At 35.1% G+C, this 21,368-nt stretch overlaps 1 protein-coding gene across 2 annotated transcripts in view; it reads left to right on the top strand.

The window, feature by feature from the left end:
• Positions 1-21,368, top strand: part of Csmd3 (CUB and Sushi multiple domains 3) — a 1,591,133-nt gene that overhangs the window by 1,147,624 nt on the left and 422,141 nt on the right. For both annotated transcript variants that reach the window (XM_032915225.1, XM_032915219.1), the window contains 3 exons: positions 8,571-8,709; positions 11,935-12,122; positions 17,529-17,717. In XM_032915225.1, the coding sequence (XP_032771116.1) occupies positions 8,571-8,709; positions 11,935-12,122; positions 17,529-17,717 (516 nt within the window). The remainder of the gene's footprint in view (positions 1-8,570; positions 8,710-11,934; positions 12,123-17,528; positions 17,718-21,368) is intronic.

Here is a 21,368-nt window from a genome sequence, read left to right as displayed (position 1 = left end):
ACAGACATCACATTCTCTGTGGAGAGGGTTCTTTTGAAGAAGCAATTAGAGTAACAACTCTATGCATATATCAGAACTGATTTGTAATTCTAATACAATGTCTGTTCACGCATGCACACATTTTTCTTAAAGGATGAACTCCTTTTTTTTTTTTTACATTTATATAATACTAAGTTTCATCAGGTGGTCAACCATAAAGAAACAAATAATAGCCATTGACACAGTTTAATGTTTCTTTTTTGCTAGGCTAAATTTGAAAAAGAAAGAAAAGGATCATGACACTTGAAGTGAATCAGGACTCGAATTTCTGGATCATTCAAACTCTTTCATTATTGTGAATATAGCTTTATCTTTTCAGTGATAGATTAAAATTTGAATGTGCCTTAATTTTACTGAGTCACCATCCAACGTTCATAGGTTAGATATGTCAATGATCATTTACCAGAGCCACAAATACAAAGCAAATTATAGAAAGGCAGGAAGAATAGAGGCAGCAATGTATGATGTTGTGGGATGGTGTGTTCATCAGGTACCTCTCCACAGAAGGATCATCTCTCTGCCTGATAGCTGGATTGCCTGCTTTCTAAATTACTTGTTGTTAAATCTATTATCAAAACCCAGCTTTATTTTTGGTTGTGAGCCTAGCCTTTAATAGCTGAGCCATACAGTTGTCTCCTGAGAGGCTCAGCAAGAGTATGACAAATGCTAGCAGCAAACCATTGAACTGAAAATGGGACCCCCATTGGAGGAGTTAGAGAAAGGATTGAAGGAGCTGAATGGGCTTGAGACCCCATAAGATCAACAATACCAACCAACCAGAGATCCCAGGGACTAAATCACCATCCAAAGAGTAAACATGGACAGACCCATGGCTCCAGCTGCATGTGTAGCAGAGGATGACCTTGTTGGGCACCAATGGAAAGAGAAGCCATTGATCCAGCCAAGGCAGGAACCCCTAGTGTAGGGGAATATCAGGGCAGGGATGTGGGAAGGGTTGGGTGGTTGGGGGAAACACACTTATAGAAGAAGGGGGAGGGGAGGGTGTTGGGGGGTTATGGACAGGAAACCGGGAAAGGGAATAATATTTGAAGTGTAAATAAAAAATATCCAATAAAAAATCTCAGCTTTAAATATCTAATTCCCTTGTGAGTAATCAAGTATAACTTGTCTACTGACTTTAAGTCTTGCTATGAAACTTCTAACTTTCTTAGAACTGTTATTGAAGAGAATTTTATCTTAACTCTATTGGACGATTATAGGTACTTTTTGTTTTTTTTAATTTTAATTGTATTTAATCTCTTTTTACAGTCCAGATTTTATCCCCATCCTGGTCCACCCTCTGACTGTTCCACATCCCATAACTCCCCACCCGCTTTCGACTCCATGAGAATGTCCCCACCCACCAGATCTCCCCACTTCCTGGCGCCTCCAGTCCCTTGAGGGTGAGGTACTTTTTCTCTGAGTCCAGACCCAGCAGTCCTCTGCTGTACATGTGTTGGGGGCCTCATATCAATTGGTATGTAGCTTAGTTGGTGGCCAGAGATCTCAACGGTCCAGTTTAGTTGAGACTGATGGTGTTCCTACAGGGTCTCCCTCCTACTCAGCTTCTTCTAGCTTTTCCCTAATTCAACTACAGGGGTCAGCAGATTCTGTCTATTGGTTCGGTGTAAATATCTGCTTCTGACCTTTTCAGCTGCTTGTTGGGTTTTTCAGAGGGCAGTCATGATAGACCCCTTTTTGTGAGCACATTATAGCCTAAGTAATAGTGTCAAAACTTGGGGCCCCTCCTTGAGCTGAATCCCAATTTGGGCCTATCACTGGACCTTCTTTTCCTTAGGCTCTTCTCTATTTTTGTTCCTGCAGTTCTTATAAACCAGAATAATTATGGGGGAAAATTTTTGACTGTGGGATGGCAACCCCATTGCACACTTGATACCTTGTATTTCTGCTGTAGGTGGACTTTAAAAGCTTCCTCTCTCCACTATAGGGCATTTCATCTAAGGTCCATCACTTTCAGTCCTGAGAGTCCCCGGTCTCTGATAGATTCTGGAGGGTGCTCCCCACTTCTATGTCCTGAGGTTGCCTGCTTCCAATTCTTTCTGCTGGGCTTCAGTACTGTTCCCCTCATCCAAAACCTGATCATGTTCCCCTCTTCACCTCCCTGACCCTTTTCCCACCTAGGTCCCTCCCTCTTGTGATTGCTTTCTCCCCCTCCCAAGTACGATTGAGGCATTCTCACTTGGGTGCTTCAGCTTGTTAACCTTATTGAGTTCTGTGGATATTATCCTGTGTATTCTATACCTTATTTTGGTCTAATATCTACTTATTATTGAGTCTATACCATACATGTCCTTTTGGGTCTGAGTTTCCTCATTCATGATGATATTGTCTAGTTCCATCATTTGCCTGCAAAACTTAGGATGTCTTTGTTTTTAATAGCTAAATAGTATTTCATTGTGTAAATGAACCACATTTTCTGTATCCATTTTTCTGTTGTGGGACATCTGGGTTGTTTCCAGCTTCTTGCTATTACAAATAAGGCTAAACATGGTGGAGCATGTGTCCTTGTAGTATGGTAAGACATCTCTTTGTTATAAGCTCAAGAGTTGTATAGCTGGGTCTTCAGGGAGATCTCTTTCCAATTTTCTAAGGAATCTTCAGATGGACTTCTAGATTGGTTATACCAACTTGCAATCCTACCAGCAATGGAGGACTGTCCCTTTTTCTTATATACTCACTAACATGTGCTGTCACCTGATCTTAGTCATTCTAATTGATGTAAGGTGGGATCTCAGGATCATTTTGATTTGCATTTTCCTGATCACTAAGGAATTTGAACATTTCTTTAAGTGCTTCTCAGACATTTGAGATTCCTTTGCTGTGAACTCTCTCTATGCCTCATTTTTTGATTGATTTGTTTGGTGTTTTGGTGGTTATCTTCTTGAGTTCTTCATATTTTTTGGATATTAGCCCTCTATTGGATTTGGAGTTAGTGAAGATTTTTTCCCAATCTGTAGGTTGCTGGTTTGTCCTATTGACTGTCCTTTGCCTTACTGAAGCTTTTCAGTTTCATGAGGTCCCAAGTTTTATATGGGTCTTTAAGTATGCTGGGTGTTTTGAGTGTCTTACTTTTTAGTAGCACTAAATAAATGAACCAATACTAGAATACAGTTTTTAATAACAAGTTTTACTTATTAGAGAAATTAAATTGGAGGAATGAACTAGGTCACCCTGGTATTACTTATATGCATGTTGTTTGCATTACTGTAAAATGGAAATAGTATATGCAACAAGCTGTATCTTACTAATACAGCCACGGTTTCCGCTGTATTACTGACTTTCCTGTACTAGTGATAACATATTTTGAAGAAACCATATTAAGAGAGAAAACATTCATTCTGTCTTGATATTCCAGAAGGGAATTTCATTGTGGCAGGGAAGAGGTGCTATCAGGAGGTAGAGGACTGACTATCAGTCAGAAGTCAAAGGAAGAGTAAAAGGAAATAGAGTCAGATTTTAAAACCTCAAAGCTTGCATCTAATTCCTTCCTCCTCCAAGTTTCACCTCATAAGGGTTCTACAAACTTTCCAAACAAGAAGAACTTGGACTAAGGGTTCAAAAACACGACCCTAAGGAGAATCTTTTTCATTTATACCCACAACATTTCTTTACTTATCAAAAGCTGGAGATCATATATTCAGATATCTCTGAGATACAGACCCAACCATTTCTTTCCATATCTGCTTATGCTTTCTCAAAGAGATTCATGAGAGCTAAACAAAATAACCAAAGGATCAGGATGGGCCTTCTTTTTAACACTAGGAATTGTTGATTGCCTTATAATGCTATATTTGTATTCTTTGAATATATATTTTAGCAAGCTTCCTAGGTACCCACCAATTTTATAATACTTGTATCTTATAATTTCTGCAAATATATTATAAACATTTACATAAAATTTTCCTTTCTTTAACTAGAAAGCACACTGCCATTTACTTTTCTCCCCCACACAGTAGCATTTTTTATTTCCTGATTTCTCTCGTCTACGTATGCTTTAAACTGTCTTTTTGCAACCTTTTCTTCAGGACGTTGAGTTGTGTGTTTGTTTATTTGTGTTTACTTCCAGTCTCTTGAACATTGCCTAATTTCCATTGTGTATCCAGAACCTTACCCTGAGCTCAATGTGCCCTTGTTTTACATCATGCTTTGTACATCTACCTGCCTTATATAAATGCTCTCTGAACTAGAGAGGCACTCAATAGTTAGGAGCACTTGATGCTATTTCCAGAGGATGTAACTGAACATCCCATACCCATATCAGGCATCTCACAGATGCCTATAATTCTAGCTCTAGGGAATCCGGTGGTATCTTCTGGCCTCTGCAAGCTCCTACTCACACATGGTTTTCACTCATGGAAACACACAAACACATAAGTTAGAGGAAGAATAATAATTTTAAAAACTTTAAAATTTGTGTATTTATGTGAGGTAATGTAATGTTGTTAGCATGGAGTTTAGAAGCTTCACGTTACATTAAAAAAATCTTTGCACCAATGAATGGTCTAACCTAGATATGCACCAGGATCTGTCTCCATAAAGCTGTAGTAAAGAGAGTAAGCATTGCCTGGATATTTTTTCTTAGAAAATTACTATAATCAATTTAAAACATGTAGTTGCTAACTTGTAATTGAAATATTTTAATTTGAATCCAAACTCTGACAATGACGTGGGCCTGAGATTTATATCAAATCCTAGACTCTATTATTTCTCCCATCTTTGCATTAGAAAATAGAAAAAAAGCAAAATTGTTTTGAATAGGGAAATAGATTATAACTTTAGTTTATAAGACTATTCAGGATAATCATGATAGAAGGAACTGAAATAAATTGCTCTGAAAGAGGGACAAGATTTTTTTATTTATTTATAATATAGTTATTCATTTTCCTTTCCTTTTATTAGATATTTCCTTTATTTTCATTTCAAATGTTATCCCCTCTCCCAGTTTCCATCCCTATCCCATCCCCCTCTCCCTGCTTCTATGAGGGTGCGTCCCACCCACCTATCTTGCTATACAGTGCCCCCCCCCAAATGTAAGGAGAACTGCAATATTCTTGTTTCTGCCACCATTGGCACGGCTGTCGATGAAGCCGGTATTAGATATATGTGTTTTCCTTGACTCCTGAGGCATCTCAGCACTGCTTGACAAATAGAAACAATTTTAAAAGTTATAAGTGTGTTGCATAAAAAACTGTGATTGAATAAAGAAAGGAATTTGAATTATTGAGTAAGCTTTAAAAAAGACCTCTTTAGGCTTTTAGCTTTTTTCCTGCTAAGTACTTCTGAATTTCTTTTACCACTTAGTGATAATGCCTGTATTTGGTATTCTTTTCTTTGGTTTATCACCTTTAAATGTAAGAATATGTACAGAGTTACTTTAAGTATAAAATATATTGGGATTTCAGAAGCATTGAAAGTACTATTTATTTCAAGCTTTTGGAGAATAACAAGTATATAAATTTTGTTATTTCATTGATACTGTTTAGGATAAGTCAAATGACAGTTAGTGGAAATGAGAATTAATTCTATATAAAGAGAATTACTGTGTAATTTTCTATTTTTATAAGTACGATATATCAAATTGTAACGTTTAAGCAACTAATTGCTTTTCTTTTCATATTATCACCCATGCTGCATTTGGCTTTTCATAAATGCTATCTACCTTATTAACATTTTCATCAGTGCCAGGGAGTGGTTTGAAAATTCAATTTGCTTCTGCTGCCTTTTGAAATGCTTTCAATTCTGGGGTGCTTTCTGCTATAGGTTCCCTTATTCTCTTGAGTGTCCCAGTCTTCCTTTTGCCTGCATTGTGTACTCTGGGGTCTTTGTTGCTGTTCTGCAGCTTCTCTATCCTCGAATTCACTAGATAGACAGCCCTTTAGATCAAGAGACTTTTCTTGACTGACCCATCTGAGCAAACTCCTGTCTTCTTAGGTTTCCAGTCTTCTGTAGATTTTGTCATCATAATTATGGAGAGAATCTACTTCAACATATGTGATAGGCTTCATAGGACCACACTGGGTAATGTCTCTACTCAACAGTGAACTTTCAGAAGGCATAAGAGACATCCCTGTAATTATTGTTTTTAAAGAATTCACCCATCTCTTTCCATCGTTCTTTGGATGGATGGGTCAAGCAAAGTGCCTCTCAGTGCCTTACTTTTTAACCATTTTTAGCCCTTTGTCAATTACTAATTATATGACTCATTACATCATTTAATGACTAGATGAATAAATGCTTTCCTAGGATGACAGGAATTGATGAGATAATAAAACTGTATATATATATATATATATATGCTGAATATAATCTGTACTTCTTCCTAATAAAATAGAGAATCTAATTCTCTATTTATTTTAAATTTTCTTAATTTAAGTGACTATTGAGCACATAGGTTTATATTTGAAACATGTAATAACACTGAGGGAAACTAATTTATATGTCATACAAACTTTAAGGGTACATAATCCTCATGACAATGATTGCTTTGGAAAGCTTTTAGAAAACAATATTGGAATCAGTTAAAGAATAAGATCCGTTGGTTAATGAACATTCTCATATAAATAGCATGTCTTTCAATTTCACCTAGAAAATACTTCACTCAAGCCAGAGGAGTTTGCATATGCAGAATGAAGGTGGCTATGACTATACCATACATATTTGAAGCCCACCTGAGCCACCACAATTTATGTCTCATAGAAACAAAACCAAGCTTCAAATTAACGACAGCTTTATCAAATGGATGTTTTATAATGATTTTGTTCTTAGTTTTCATAGCTATAGCATAGATGTTAGTCTCTGTGAGTGCAGAAGTTAGGAAGGTGTTTCATATGTGCTATACCTGGGCATTCCTGGAATGAGATTATGGTAATTTTGGGCTAAAACGGGAGACATAGCTGAAAACCTGAGGGGAGTTTCAGGATGTGTTGGATGTGGGAATAAGACATAAACAAAAATGAAGTCAAGAACTTTGTCAGGCTTTTTGCTTTACACTACTATATACATACACATATCATTGAGCAATGCATTGAAAATAAATAAATAATTATTAATTATTAATTAATTAATTTTGAGGAAATTATTTGAGTTTTTTTCCCAGCTTGTAGAACTTTCATCAGGTATTCTCTTTGCAAGTTTGTTCATCCAATTTACAATGTGATGTTTATGCTCAGTGTCCCAACAATGCTGTCTTTGTGGTTTCACTTGTTATTGAGTTTAAGGAAATATAGAGAATAAAATGCAATATTAATTATAGTGTTAGGTAGAAGTTTAATTTAATGTGAACAAGTAAAACAGATCAACATATTTGTCTAGGAAATGATGATCTGATAACTCCAAAATATAAAGCACAGATTTGACAGTTGAACCAGAACAAAAGATCAAATAACAGGGGAAGAATAGCAGTAGAGAATGAACTAATGATGCTGCACACTCTCCTACTTACTTTTCTATTTTTTGTTTTTATTGGATACTTTATTTATTTACATTTCAAATGTTATCTTTCCCAGTTTCTTCTCTGTAGAACACCTTTCCCATCCTTCCTCCCCATTGCTTCAATGAGGGTGCTCCACCCATGCACCCACTCCTGCTCCCTACACTGAGGCGTCTGGTCTTCCCAGGACCAAAAGCCTCTTCTTCCATTGATGTCCTACAAGGCCATCCTTTGCTACATATGCAGCTGGAGCCATGAGTCCCTCCATGTGTAATCTTTGGTTAGTGGTTTAGTCCCTGGGAACTCTGAGGATTCTTGATGCTTGATGCTGTTCTTCCTATGAGTTGTAAAACCCTTCAGGTTCCTCAGTCCTTTCTCTAACTCCTCCATTAGGAAACCCATGCTTAGCTCAATGATTGGCTGTGAGCATCTGCCCCTGTATTTGTCAGGTTCTGGCAGAGCCAATCTGGAGACATTTATATCATGCTTCTTTCAACAAGCATTTCTTGACGTCCACAATAGTGTCTGGTTTGGTGTCGGTATATGGGATGGAGGATGACTAGCTAGAAGTGACCTGCAAAGTGTGACTGTGTCACAATTTACAAATATATGATCTTTTTAAGGGGATGCTCCTTTAATCACAGAGCAAATTAAATACATGGATCTTTACATTCAAAATAGTATTAATTACCACTTAATGAGCATGTTAAGAGATTCATTTAAATCATAGTTGGACTACATATGGGAGTTCAATCATCTCAGTACTTAGGATGCAAAGGCAAAGAGATTGTGGTGAGTTGGTAAAACTGATCCTTTTACTGTGACAGCATAGTCTGAATAACACAAACTTGTCTCATTAGATAGATATATAGATAGATAGATAGATACTAGATTTATGAATGAGAGATAAATGATAAGTAGATGATATATAGATGTTAGATTGATAATAGATAGATGATAGATGAATAATAGTTTGATAGATGATAAATAAATGTGATTGAAAATATATATAGGTATTCCCACATATATATAACTTATTCTGAAAAATCTATTCATAATGTTCTCTGGTTTCATCTTCCAGCTCCGTGTGGTGGCCACTTTTCAGCTCCAAGTGGAGTAATTCTCTCACCAGGGTGGCCAGGATACTACAAAGACTCTTTGAATTGTGAGTGGGTGATTGAAGCTGAACCTGGACACTCTATCAAAATTACATTTGAAAGGTCTCTGCAAATATTTTTTCTATCTTGTAATGAAATGAATAGATGTTATAGTTGGCATTTGCCGTTTTCCTTACCACATCAATAACTAATTTTATTAGAATAGTCAATTGCTGTTTCTTGAATGCTTAAGAACTTCTACCCCTTTTGACCTTTCAGTCTGTTCTCAAGTTAATTTTTTATTTGTTTATTGTTATAGCTTTACTGTTAAGTAATGCAGGACCATTTCTTTTGTGTATATGCACAATACTGAAATATGAATATATGACCTTTACTTTAATGAGTTTAGTTGTCTTGTGTTTTAAAAGGGCTCATGAGTTTAGTTCGGCTAGATTTCCAAGAACAAAAGTCATATAAAAAAATTCAATTCTATCACTTACAGTTACTATCATATAATTACCCAAGTATACCCAGGATGTATTCACCATTTTCCCCTGGTGACCACCTTTGTTGAAAATTTTTATAGGTCCCTAGCTATACAGACACACATATTATATATGTTTAATATACATATGTATATTAAACAAATGAAATATTTACTGTTGATCAGTCATGTAGAAACATACTTTAAAAGGACTTTTGTAATACATTAAACTTTACCATTTATTAAACACAAAAGCAGAATTGATTAACTGAAATGAGTGTGCTCTTTTACTTTCAAATAGAATTAAATCTTGACTTTGATACATAGGACATAGGGTTCTGTGGTTTAAACAGCAGAGATTTATATTCATAAAATTCTATCAACCAGGAGCCTGAAATCAAAGGCTCCAGTTGTTTGTTATTTTGGTTTCTTTGGTTTTGTCTTCTATACACCTTTACACGATATTTTTTGTTCCTTTTCTCTCTCCCTGTTTTCTATCTATCTGTGTTCCTCACTTTTCTCTTTCTTTGTTTCTGTCTCTCTGTGTCTCTCTATACCTCCCCTTCTCTATCTCTCCATTTCTGTTTCTTTTTCTCTTTCTCTCTCTCTCTCTCTCTCTCTCTCTCTCTCTCTCTCTCTCTCTCTCTCTCTCTCTCTCCCTCTCTCTCTCTCCTGCTCATGTGTTTTGGAGTCCTACCCTCTTTTTCACATATATGAGCATATGTTGGATTGAAATCCACTCTCATCATTTTATCTTAATTTCTGCTTTAAAAGGTTTTTCTCCATCAAAAATTCTCATGAGTGGAGGGTTAACATTTTAACATGTGGATTCATTGGGGCATAATTTAGCACACAAAAGTTATATACGTATATATATTATTTTTAGTTTTTCAATAGCATTATCGTACAGCTCAGGCCACTTACTGTGTAAGCCAGCATCATTTTGAACTCTCAGTCTTCTCTAAGTAATACCATGTGTAGCCTAAAGTATACATTTTTAAAATCAGAACAGTTTTGAATGTTGGAACAGCTTAGACATGCCTGTAGTCTCTGCATTTCAAGGTCTGACTCAGGAAAACTATCAAAATTATGGCCCTACAACAGTTAGACTGCCTTAAGAAACAGTTCACTGAGCTCTTCAGTGTTTCAGCCCAAAATGAGCACAGTTGTGTTAATAGTTTTCTTCCAAGCATTCTCCACATATACATCCTGAAATGTTCTTTTTGGGACTCGATCCCTCTGCCTGTTCTTTCTTCATGCCCATGACAGAATAAAACAGTTTTTAAAAATCACATTAAACATGCTCTGTGGGGGTGGTGAGGGTGCATTAACGATGTCAGAGGACAACCTGGGAAAGTTGCTGCTTTGATTCTACATGTGGATCCTGGGGATCAATCTTCTGTAAGGTAGGGTTGGATGGTAATTGCCTTCACCTGCAGAGCTCTCTCACTGGAAATTTGAAGAAAATACATGTAAAACACGCTTTCTTTCCTTCGGTCTTAAAATCCCTTGAGTATTTAAAACATTCCATGTCCCTTTTAAAGAAAAGTTTTGACTTTTGGATAATAACCTTGTAATGGCTGCTCATTTTGGCAACAGATGGATGAGCAAGTTCTTCACGTTACTGAGCAAACAGCTTTTATGCATTATCTTAGAGAAATTAAATCATCACTTGCAATCAGATGTGAAGATTTTAACTGCATCCTTTCATGTATTTTGACCTTATACCATGTTGATTCTTCTGTTTTCCTCTAAAGGTGATGTTGAGAAAGCCTTAGGAAGTGACTAACACATAACTTAATTTTCTGAAAATAAGTCTCATTCTCTTTGTAGTAGTGCTTTAAAAAATAATGTTTTTAGTGAGGATAGGTAACAATGGAATTCATTATATTATTGGATATTGAATAATATATAACATTATAATAGAGGCGATATGCTTATTATAGCCCCTAGAATACTCTCCTAATCTTTATTTTATAGAAGTTCTTTGCATTAATGACATTGACTTTTATAGAGTATGAACATTTGTTTTCTATATCCCATGAAAAAATGTATATTGAAATGAAACTTTTAAATTAAATTTATTGCAAAAGTATAAATGAGTAAAAAGTAATACAACCCAATTAAATAAACACAGTCTACACATTTTAATGAACTTACATAAATTTAGAATGATCTTTGAAAAGCTGTGCATCTTCATATCAACTCGTAGACTTTCAGTTTGAGACTTTCAGTTTGAAATATATTTTACGATTAAGAGGGGACCTAGATTTTACATCTTCAGCACTGACACCCCACCTGGTACATCAAAACCACATGGAACTCAGGCTGCAGGGAACCTGATATCCTTGCCAACTCTGTAAGCACTTCACTGGTGTGCACAATTTCACATGCCAACACATATAGTAAAGATAAAAATAAGTTAAAGATCTTTAAAGCATTATATAGTTATTTTTCAGTTTATATAGAGCAGAAACCACATTTGAAATGTAAGAAATGTAATAAATATCAAACAATATAGTTTTCCATAGAATTGAAGCTAGCAAGTAGAGAAGTGGCTACTTCAAGAATATGTTTTTTTTTAATATCATTTACTAAGGAATACCTATAACACTCAGCAGGTACTTTTCTTATGAGTGCATACTTCTGACTAGTAATTCCCTAACACAAGATCCTGATATTTAGAACAGTTAGCATTTTCAATTTATATTGAAACAGTTACAATTTATATTATAGGTACTAGGTAAAGTAAGAAATAATAAACATAGTTCAAAAATGACCCTTAATATTAGATTATGTAAATACTAAATTCTGATTTCCCATATGTGTTCTAATATGTTTCCAATTGTGCCTGTTCATCCTAGATTTCAGACTGAACTAAATTATGATGTTCTGGAAGTTCATGATGGCCCAAATCTTCTGTCACCCTTGCTCGGATCTTACAATGGCACACAAGTGCCACAGTTCCTGTTCAGCAGCAGTAACTTTATATACCTACTATTTACCACAGACAACAGCCGTTCCAACAATGGATTCAAGATTCATTATGAAAGTAAGTAATAACAAATATTATTTTATTTTCCCATTCTAGTTGTTCCCCATCTGATATTATCTTCATATTATTAAGAAAAGTAATATATTTGCTTATTTATTCTTTTAAAGGAAAACTTCAAAATGGTTTCTCTTATAAGAAAGCATATGTTTTAGTGTCTTTATACAAGTAAGTGGTACAATAGATTTTTAAGCAGTAGTTACCTAATATTTGTATTAAAGAAAATACAGTGAAATATCAAATAAGTTTAGTACATTCATGTTTTAATCATTTATATGGCTTAGAGAAGCAAGTTCAACTTGATATATTTGTAAGAATATCATTCCTTCTACACTTACTTTGCAAAATATATTTCTCTAGCATATATGAATTACTTATATGAATTACAAATATTGTCACTGTCAATTCAGTTTTGTTTTGTAAAAAGATTAAAAATATAAAGATTAAAGTGCAAAACATATATATTTATGGTTGATATAATAGCAAAAAGAATCTGTTAAAACAAGCTACAACTCAAAGTGTGAGAATCAGTTCAAAATAATCATAGTTTAGAGTTCACTGGTTTCTTTTTAAAAAGTCTTAAATAAGGCCGACAAGAAGGCTCAGCAGATAACGGCTTCAGCTTGGCATGTCTGGCAAGCTATGTTGAATCCTAGAACCCATATAAAGGTGGAAGGTAGGCAAGGGTTCCATGAAGTTGTCTTCTGACCTCTGTATTTCCTCAGTGTCATAACCACACCCTACTGCACGCCATAAGTATAAGTACAGTTATATTAAAGTGTTTTAAATCTGAAATAATTATGCCTCACCTCTATGTCTGTGTGTATATGTGCTTGTGTGTGTATTTGTCTGCATGTACAGACTTCGCACTTGAGTGTGTATGATCTCTGAGTGTGTATTCATGTGTTTGTGTATGTACAGATTGTGTGCATGCATGTGTGTATGTCTCTGTGTTTGTGCGTGCGCATGTGTGCGTGCGTGCGTTCGTGCGTGTGTGTGTGTTTGGCAGAATCTCATTTTCTAGTCCTGGACAGCCTAGACCTTGCTATGTTGACGAGACTGGCTTCAAATTCATAATCTACCTTCTTCTCCCTCCCTAGTGCTGATATTTAATACATATGCCACCACATGTGTATTCTGCTTTAACTTTCTAAATACTATTATTTATGTAGAAATGTATCTTTGATTTACAAATATTTCACAAATGTATATATTTGTTATTATTACACATAAGTTACCTTATGTGTAATAGATATATTTGTGTGTGTACATAAACTATTATACATAATTTCCACATTATATATGGAATGAATTTTCATGTAGTTTTACATGAAAAACAACTTTTGTAGATAAAACTTAAATAACAAATTTTACAAAGTATTGTTATTTCAAGTATACACTTACATTATTTCTTCCTCTCCTCAAGCCTATTGCCAAGCCAAGTACCTCACAATATGCTTAGTGCTTGTGCAATGTATTATTCTGTAATCTTTCTGGATATCTTTCTTTGATAAATATGTCCAATGCCTTCATACACTTTCTAAATTATACATGTTATATTATAATACTTTTAGCTTTGAAATAGTATTACACATAATATTGTTTAATTAATTTCCCTTTATTTCAAGCTTTACCACATGGAAGTGTATCTCAACATAGTATAAAACGTAAAAAAAAAAGTTTCTTAATTACTTGGAATTTAAACTGAGCTAAAGAATATTAGAATATGTAGTTTAAGTTATAATTTTAAAACTGAGTCAGGGGTGCAATCTTAAATGTCTATTTTAATACTAATTCTTGACAAAGATTAATGGATTTTTAATTCTCGGCTGAATACATTACATCTCTCCCAGTTCACACGATGTTCATCACGTGTCAATCACAGGACAATTTTAAGGATTGCACAGAATCATGTTTGCAAAGTGTCAGAGTAAAAATGTCAATTCAGAAAATTCTTAATAAATGATAGCAGGATATTTTTCATATAAAAACCCAAGTAAATGAGGCATAAAGATAAGAAATGTAGGTCCAACGCATTCCTTTTGTTGGCAAATTTGTCACTTTATAAGTCCAAGGAACTGGATTGTGGCCACTACTGATGTCCAGTTCCTCAGAGACAAAGTGGTGGCAGCACAGAATGAGGAAGTGAAGGGAAATAAGTGACTTGCGCTGCTGTGGACAAGGCAGGATCCTGCAGCCAGTCCCAAAAAAAAAAAAAAAAAATGTTAGGTCTCTCTTCTTGCCAGATTTATTTTATTAGTCTTATCATTCATTTAAGATTGTGAAATAATTTATACTGTCACAATCTCTTTGTTACCCACAAACAGAAGCTTGTTATCATTTGACAATTCATTAATAAAGTTTACTATATGAAATAAATCCCCTTTCTAAATGAACCATTCCCTGAGTTCAACGTCAATAGACTGTTTATCAGAACTTTAAAAATGCATTTGACAGCTAATTAATTTCTACTTTTAAAATCAAATTAGTAAAAGAAAATAGTTTCCCCTTCTGATTCAAATCTATGGAAAGACCTATTGTAAACACACCATTTCTCACACTCTAGTTTTCCAATGTCTTTCATTTTTCCCCTACATTTTTTCCTCTAAAAGACAGAGAGCAAAATCTCTACTGTTTTGCATTCCATGTTACATTTCTCTTGCTCGTGTACTTCTTTGGGTCTTGTATAGGCAAACATATTATTGTGGTATCATAGGTGATGCTTCCCCATCATTTCTAGCAGACAGTCTTAGCAACTTTCTGGTCTTCTGTATCATGATCTGTCTCTACTATCTTTCCCAAAGACACAGAACTCCAGGCAACTAAGGAATGCTGAAAGTGAGATAAATAATCCTCCCTGGAGATGAGTCCCTAATTGACTAGGAAATACCAAGTAGTCAGCCCTGAAATTATATACATTCAAGCAATGGACAAAGCAAATTATATTTCTGTGTGTGTGTGTGTGTGTGTGTGTGTAGCGCAATACCTAAAGAAAGTGATGCCATAAATTAGAGAGGGAGGAAAGGGTGTTATATGTCTGAGGGATCCGAGGGAAGAAACAGAAAGAACAGGATATAAGTATATTTTAGTTATAAGAAATTAAAGTAAATAAGAAAATACTGAAAAATACTTCAAATTCAAAACCAATATACAAAACATAAGCATACTCTACTAATAAAATAAGATCAGGTTTAGCTTTCGACAGATAAAACATAAAAATATACTTTAACACTTCAGAACAGTACTAATTTATTCTATGACTGTAATTTTCCCCAAGGGGGGCACTTCTGTTTATTATGCTGTTTTGCCTAAAATCCAAATTCAGATATATATCAGGAAGTGTTCTGGGAACTATCTGATAAAATCTTCAAAACATAATTCAGTATATTCTTCCTGACTACCTGAATAAGGAACACATTGAGATTATAAATGAGTTCTCAGCAAATCTATAGCCATAGACAACTGATAAACTATAATACAAGGAGGATATGTTAGAAATCAGGAGTTAAAATGTTCAAAAAATTATTATATGTGATAAAATTATCAATTCTGCTTTCAAATTTCATATAAACACTTCCACGATCATAAAAAAGAAGTCAGAACAACTTTGTGTAATTGGATATAACACCAATACAAATTACTGATAATTATGAATCCTATCAATAATAAGAAAAACTTTTGAAAATAATTTGGCTAAAACCTTGTAATATAAATGATGAGTTGCCATTTTCTTCTTATGTAGCATTCCTATTGGTTTGAACCACACCGTGAATAAAAACAATGGATTGTTTCAATAACCTGATACGCATTATTTCTTTACATTTTTCCATGCATCAAGGACCCATACAGCAAAGGGGGAGGCAGAAAAGACAGACATCCATTTATGCACCATTTGATTTTCAAAATGGAGAATAAAGACAATTAATTAAACATAAATTATTAAAATCACTCAGTTAGCTAAATTTTATACTAATTCACATTGTATATCACTCATATCTTCAGCCCCATACCCGCAACCACATATTTAGGCTTATAGGCGAAGAAAAATTTATTGTGATCTCCTGTTTAAGAAAAGGATTAAGACTTACAGAGAGGATCAAAGCTACATGATTAAATCCTAAGATTGTCTTAATAAAGGGAACCAATATGGGTTTCCCTGGAAGTGAAGGTATAAAATTAGTGAGGAGCTTATCCAGTTGGTGGGAAAGCTTACCACTGGTACATAATTGAATTTTAAGATAGTAAGATAGTTGGGTCTAATTTGCTCACGTTAAATTCTAGCAGAATAATATTGAATTTGGTGCCATTACTAGTAGAGTATGACAATAATAAAATGACATGTGCTATGAATATATACAAGTAAAGCTACATAGACACATGAAAATGATCTTAGTTAAGGTTTCTCCTGCTGAGAAGAAACATCATGACCATAAAGCATTTGTGAAGGGAATAGTTTACTTGATTTATACTTCCTTATCATTGTACATCTTCAAAAGAAGTCAGGAAAGGAACTAAACAGCGCAGGAACATGGAAGTAGGGGCTGGTGCAGATACCATGGAGATATGCTGCTTCCTGGCTTTTTCCTCAGGGCTTGCTTAGCCTGTTTTTCACAAAGTCTAGGATGACTTGTCCAAGTATGGTACCACTCACAGTGGACTGGTTCTTCTCATCAATGACCAAAATACCTTACAGGCTTGCCTGAAGCCTGATCTTATGAAGCAATTTTTGAATTGAGATTCCTTCCTCTTAGATGAGTTAACCTTGTGTCAGGTTGACACAAAACTATGGAGCACATGAGGCCAACTATTGTTGAATGACTGACTTGAATAAATGAAGTTTTGAAGGAGAGTAGAGCAAAGTTAAAAAGCACCACCAGGTTTTTACCAATGAGAATGAAGATATATTTTGTTAAAGGGAGATCTTATTCAGAGGTCATGAATCAGGTAGAAGATTACCTTCAGAAAAACCCATCATGAAAGATAACCGACTATTGAAAATACTTTCAAGTAAGCAACTGGAGTTAAATTCTTTTTCTCTTTTGAGAAAGTGATGTGTGTAATTTTCATCTATTGTATTATTCTACGACTTCTCTATTTTTAAATGCTAAACAATTTCATTTTGTATTTAGATCTTTAGGTGTGATATAATACCTTCAAAAAAGCAATTAATACTGTGACTGTTGCATTTGTAGTATATAAAAATGTATAATAATATATTGAAATAGATAAATGTTTTGACTTAAATACAAATTAAATGTCATAAATTTTATCTTTACATCAGGATATGGTAAAGAAAATGCTTAAATTGTTCAAGTACATTCATTTATTTGTAAAATTAATCCACTGCCATTGTTTGATGAAATAGGAATAATATTTCCTTTAATAATAATTGCCTTTGTTTCTCAGGTGTTACAGTGAACACATACTCTTGTCTGGACCCTGGTATCCCTGTCCATGGCCGTCGATACGGCCACGACTTCTCCATTGGGTCAACTGTTTCATTTAGTTGTGATCCAGGATACCGACTAAGCCATGAAGAGCCCCTTCTTTGTGAGAAAAACCATTGGTGGAGTCATCCACTCCCAACCTGTGATGGTAAGAACTCATCAATTTTACAAACTGTCCCTACTTGTAAACTAAAGAAACCAACATAGTCTTTGTAAAGATGAGGATAAGCATATCTTAAATTCTGACAACTTTTATCAAATCTACTTAACAGATAAGAAAGAACCTTGATATTAAGTCATAATTGTGACATGTTTAAAGATGTGGTTTTTAAAAAATATTTAAAAATTCCTTGAGAATCTCATAAATTATACATTGATCACATTCATCTTTTTTTTCTACCTCCCATTCCATACCCACCCAAATTTATATCTTCAATTTTCAAAAGCCCAACAACTTTCTTTTGTGCTCAATTAAATGTATGGCCAGCCACTAAGGGATGTTAAGTCCTTCCAGGGGACTTGCCTTTAAAGAAAACAAACCTTAAGTGGAGACTTAAGGGTTCTTTGGAGAGCCAGTTGAGTTGGATGGTGTTTTTCTGGGGCAAACATGTGAAGGAGTGTTTACTAAAGTAGACTCATGAAGGAATATTCCACTGAAGCAGACACAGGTTATAGGTTCAGGCAGGCTCACGAAGGAACATTTTACTGAAGCAGACACAGGTGAAGGGGTGCTTAGCTAAATCAAGCATGTGAAAGGACACATGATGATGGATTCTTCACTTATAACACACATATATTGGTCCACCTTATATTGCATAGTGAAGATCCATTTGTTGGGACTCCATAGAAAGAAACTGACCAAAAGACTTTGGGTGGTATGCTGGTGGCTTCTTGCCACTTCCACAGACACAGGCTGATGGACACAGGGACGAGAGCTGAGTCAGACACTGTTTGCCACAGCAAAAACAGCATCCAACACAACTGACGTTTTAAAGAACCCTCAAGTTTCTACTTCACAAGCCTTCCTTTCTTGGTAGTGATTCAATAATAATAGCTCCTCATCTAGGGGCGAAAGGTCATACTAGTCTCTTTCTTTTTTGTTTTTTTGTTTTTTTCTCGGAGCTGAGGACCGAACCCAGGGCCTTGCGTTTGTTAGGCAAGCGCTCTACCACTGAGCTAAATCCCCAACCCTAGTCTCTTTCTTAATACCTGGATTTTTTCCCTCTTGAACTTAGACAGTTCTTATGCATGATGACCCAACTGCTGGGACTTCATGTGTGACTGCCATGGTGTGCCTAGAAATACAGATTTTACATCATGTACAAAATTTTACTATCTTTCCAATCCTTTTACAGCAGTTATCTTTACACCTTGGGAGAAGAGATTTTTATAAAGATGCCCAACTTATGACTGAGCACTCCATAGTCACTTATTCCCTGAACAGTGAAAAGTTAGGGTTTGGGGGATAATCACGAACTATTGCAAAAAGAAGTGCTACTGATGATGTTTGAGAGCTACATTAATTTATAGGTATAATAGATGATCGTCAGGGGCTGGTTTATACCACTTTGCTTTAGCAGAGCAGGTGTAGGACAATCTCCTCTGAGGACTATTACTTTTCTAAATACAAGTCATTGGCTCTGGTTGCTAGGTCAGATACGACATCCAACTCATGAGCTGGCCTTACATCCAATCAGAGAGTAGTAGGTTCATACCTCAACATTAATGCCACTAAGGCACTAGTGTGCATTGCTTATCAGGATAGATCTTTATAATAGCTCTCAAAATTCTCAGCAACATGAGATTTATGATTTATTTTACCTCTGGTAATGTGCAGAACACCTTATTTCAATATAAAAAATAAGCAGTAAGGATGAGACTTCCAGGTGAGCACCAGCTTAATTTCTCCTTATACCCAAATACATAAAGTCGTTAGCAATGGTATTTTACCATCATATTATAGAGGGTACATAAGAGCAATGGCAGTAGTGTATAATACTTGTGGACCTTTTGATTTTACTTGCTAGTAGCTCCAATTTAGATAACCCATTCATGTCATTTTGCTTTTTATTGGACAGGGGTATCTTGTGAGGAAAGTCTTACCTCATTGTCTGGTAACTACTTAAGCTCTCTTTTTATATGTATATGCTCTTATTTTAAGAACCTCCTATAGCAGTAATTTTTCATATGTCATTTTCAGAAGATCTTTATGAACTTTAATGTTAATTGTTCTTCCCTCTATTCCATCCCCTTCTGTACCCTTCCATCCTCCTTCCTATTTAACTCTTCCATTATTCCCGTTAACCCTCTAGAAATGTGTTTTATCTTCCTTTCTTTCAGAGCCTCTCCCTAAGGGTTTTCTAAATGAAGCATGCATATCGAAATCCTAAAAGCTCATATTCACATATGAGAGAAATAAAATTTTATCTACATGTGTCTGAGTTACCTCACTCACAATGATTGCTGCTAGCTCTCTGTACTTGAAATTTTTATGATTTCTCTTTTCTTACCAGCTGAAAAATAAATACTACAATGTATAATGTACAACATTTTCATTTCCCATTCATCTGTCGGTGACATTTTTAGGCTGTTTCTATTTCCTAACTATTGTGAATAGAGCATCAATGAAGTTGAATGTGCAAGCACTTCTGTAGCAGGATGTAGAGCCTCTTGGGTCTATTTCCGAGGGTAGTATAGCTGCACTGTGTGGGACATCTATTTCTAGCTTTTTGAGGAACTAACACATGTATCTCCATTTTAAATGTGTTGTGAGCTGGAATAGCCCATGTTGAAAATGCCATGTGAAGGTACTAAAGGGGCTCATTTGCTTTCTGGCCATGGAAGTGTACTTTATCTTCAAAAAGTAAATTATAATTATATGTATAGTTATCCTTAAGAGATAAATTGTAGCTATACAGTTTCATGCAAAAATTTGTAAAGACTATTCTGTGATGGAAAGTTCCGTGTTACAGAAAATAGCATGAGAGTAATCTTGCTGGGCTTTGTTTGTTTGTTTGTTTGTTTGTTGTATATGAAATTATGTCAAAAGGACATAATTAGAAACTTTCAGTTTCTAAAGTCTATAAATACAGTGTGAAAAAAGAACTTCAAAAGGACATAATTAGAAACTTTCAGTTTCTAAAGTCTATAAATGCAGTGTGAAAAAAAACTTCTAAGATCGAGCAGTGGTTTCACATGGGTTTTGTCACAAAGCACAGCCTGTTCAACAATGTGTTTTTGGCTGTGCTTCCTGTTTACATGATGATTTACAGTCGACTGCACTTAGTCCATTTCAAGAGGGAAGATTACATTTGCCATCTCATGAAAGGACATTTAAGTACTTTCAGCATGGTCATATTTTAGGAACTTCTTTTTATCAATTTGTTTTTATAAGGAATTTCAAAAATAAGTAATCAGCACACATTCCCTGCATTTGGAATGATCCCATTGGAATTAGTCAGCATGCCTATGATCACAAGTGACAAAAACCATACACTCATTGATTTAAAAAAATAAATATGGAAATTGTGGTTCAGCTCATCAAGTTGAAAGAACAGTGTGCAATGCTTGGCATAGCCAATAATAGGCAATAATTCAAATTTCATCTTTCCCTGAGGATTCTTTCTATGTGTATTTGAGTAATATATTGAAATACTGCTTTTACCAAAGGGAGGGTTGACAGCACCGAGGACATCCCTAGGAAGACAGCATTATATACCTATATCTTCAAATTGGTAAAAGATTGAGAGCTGCCCAGTGTTTCAATATGAAAAATTCAAGGAAACACATCTTATTGTTC

The sequence above is a fragment of the Rattus rattus genome, chromosome 1 (genome assembly GCF_011064425.1).
Source record: "Rattus rattus isolate New Zealand chromosome 1, Rrattus_CSIRO_v1, whole genome shotgun sequence".
NCBI classification, from domain to species: Eukaryota; Metazoa; Chordata; class Mammalia; order Rodentia; family Muridae; genus Rattus; species Rattus rattus.
This window is presented reverse-complemented; position numbering and strand designations above follow the sequence as displayed.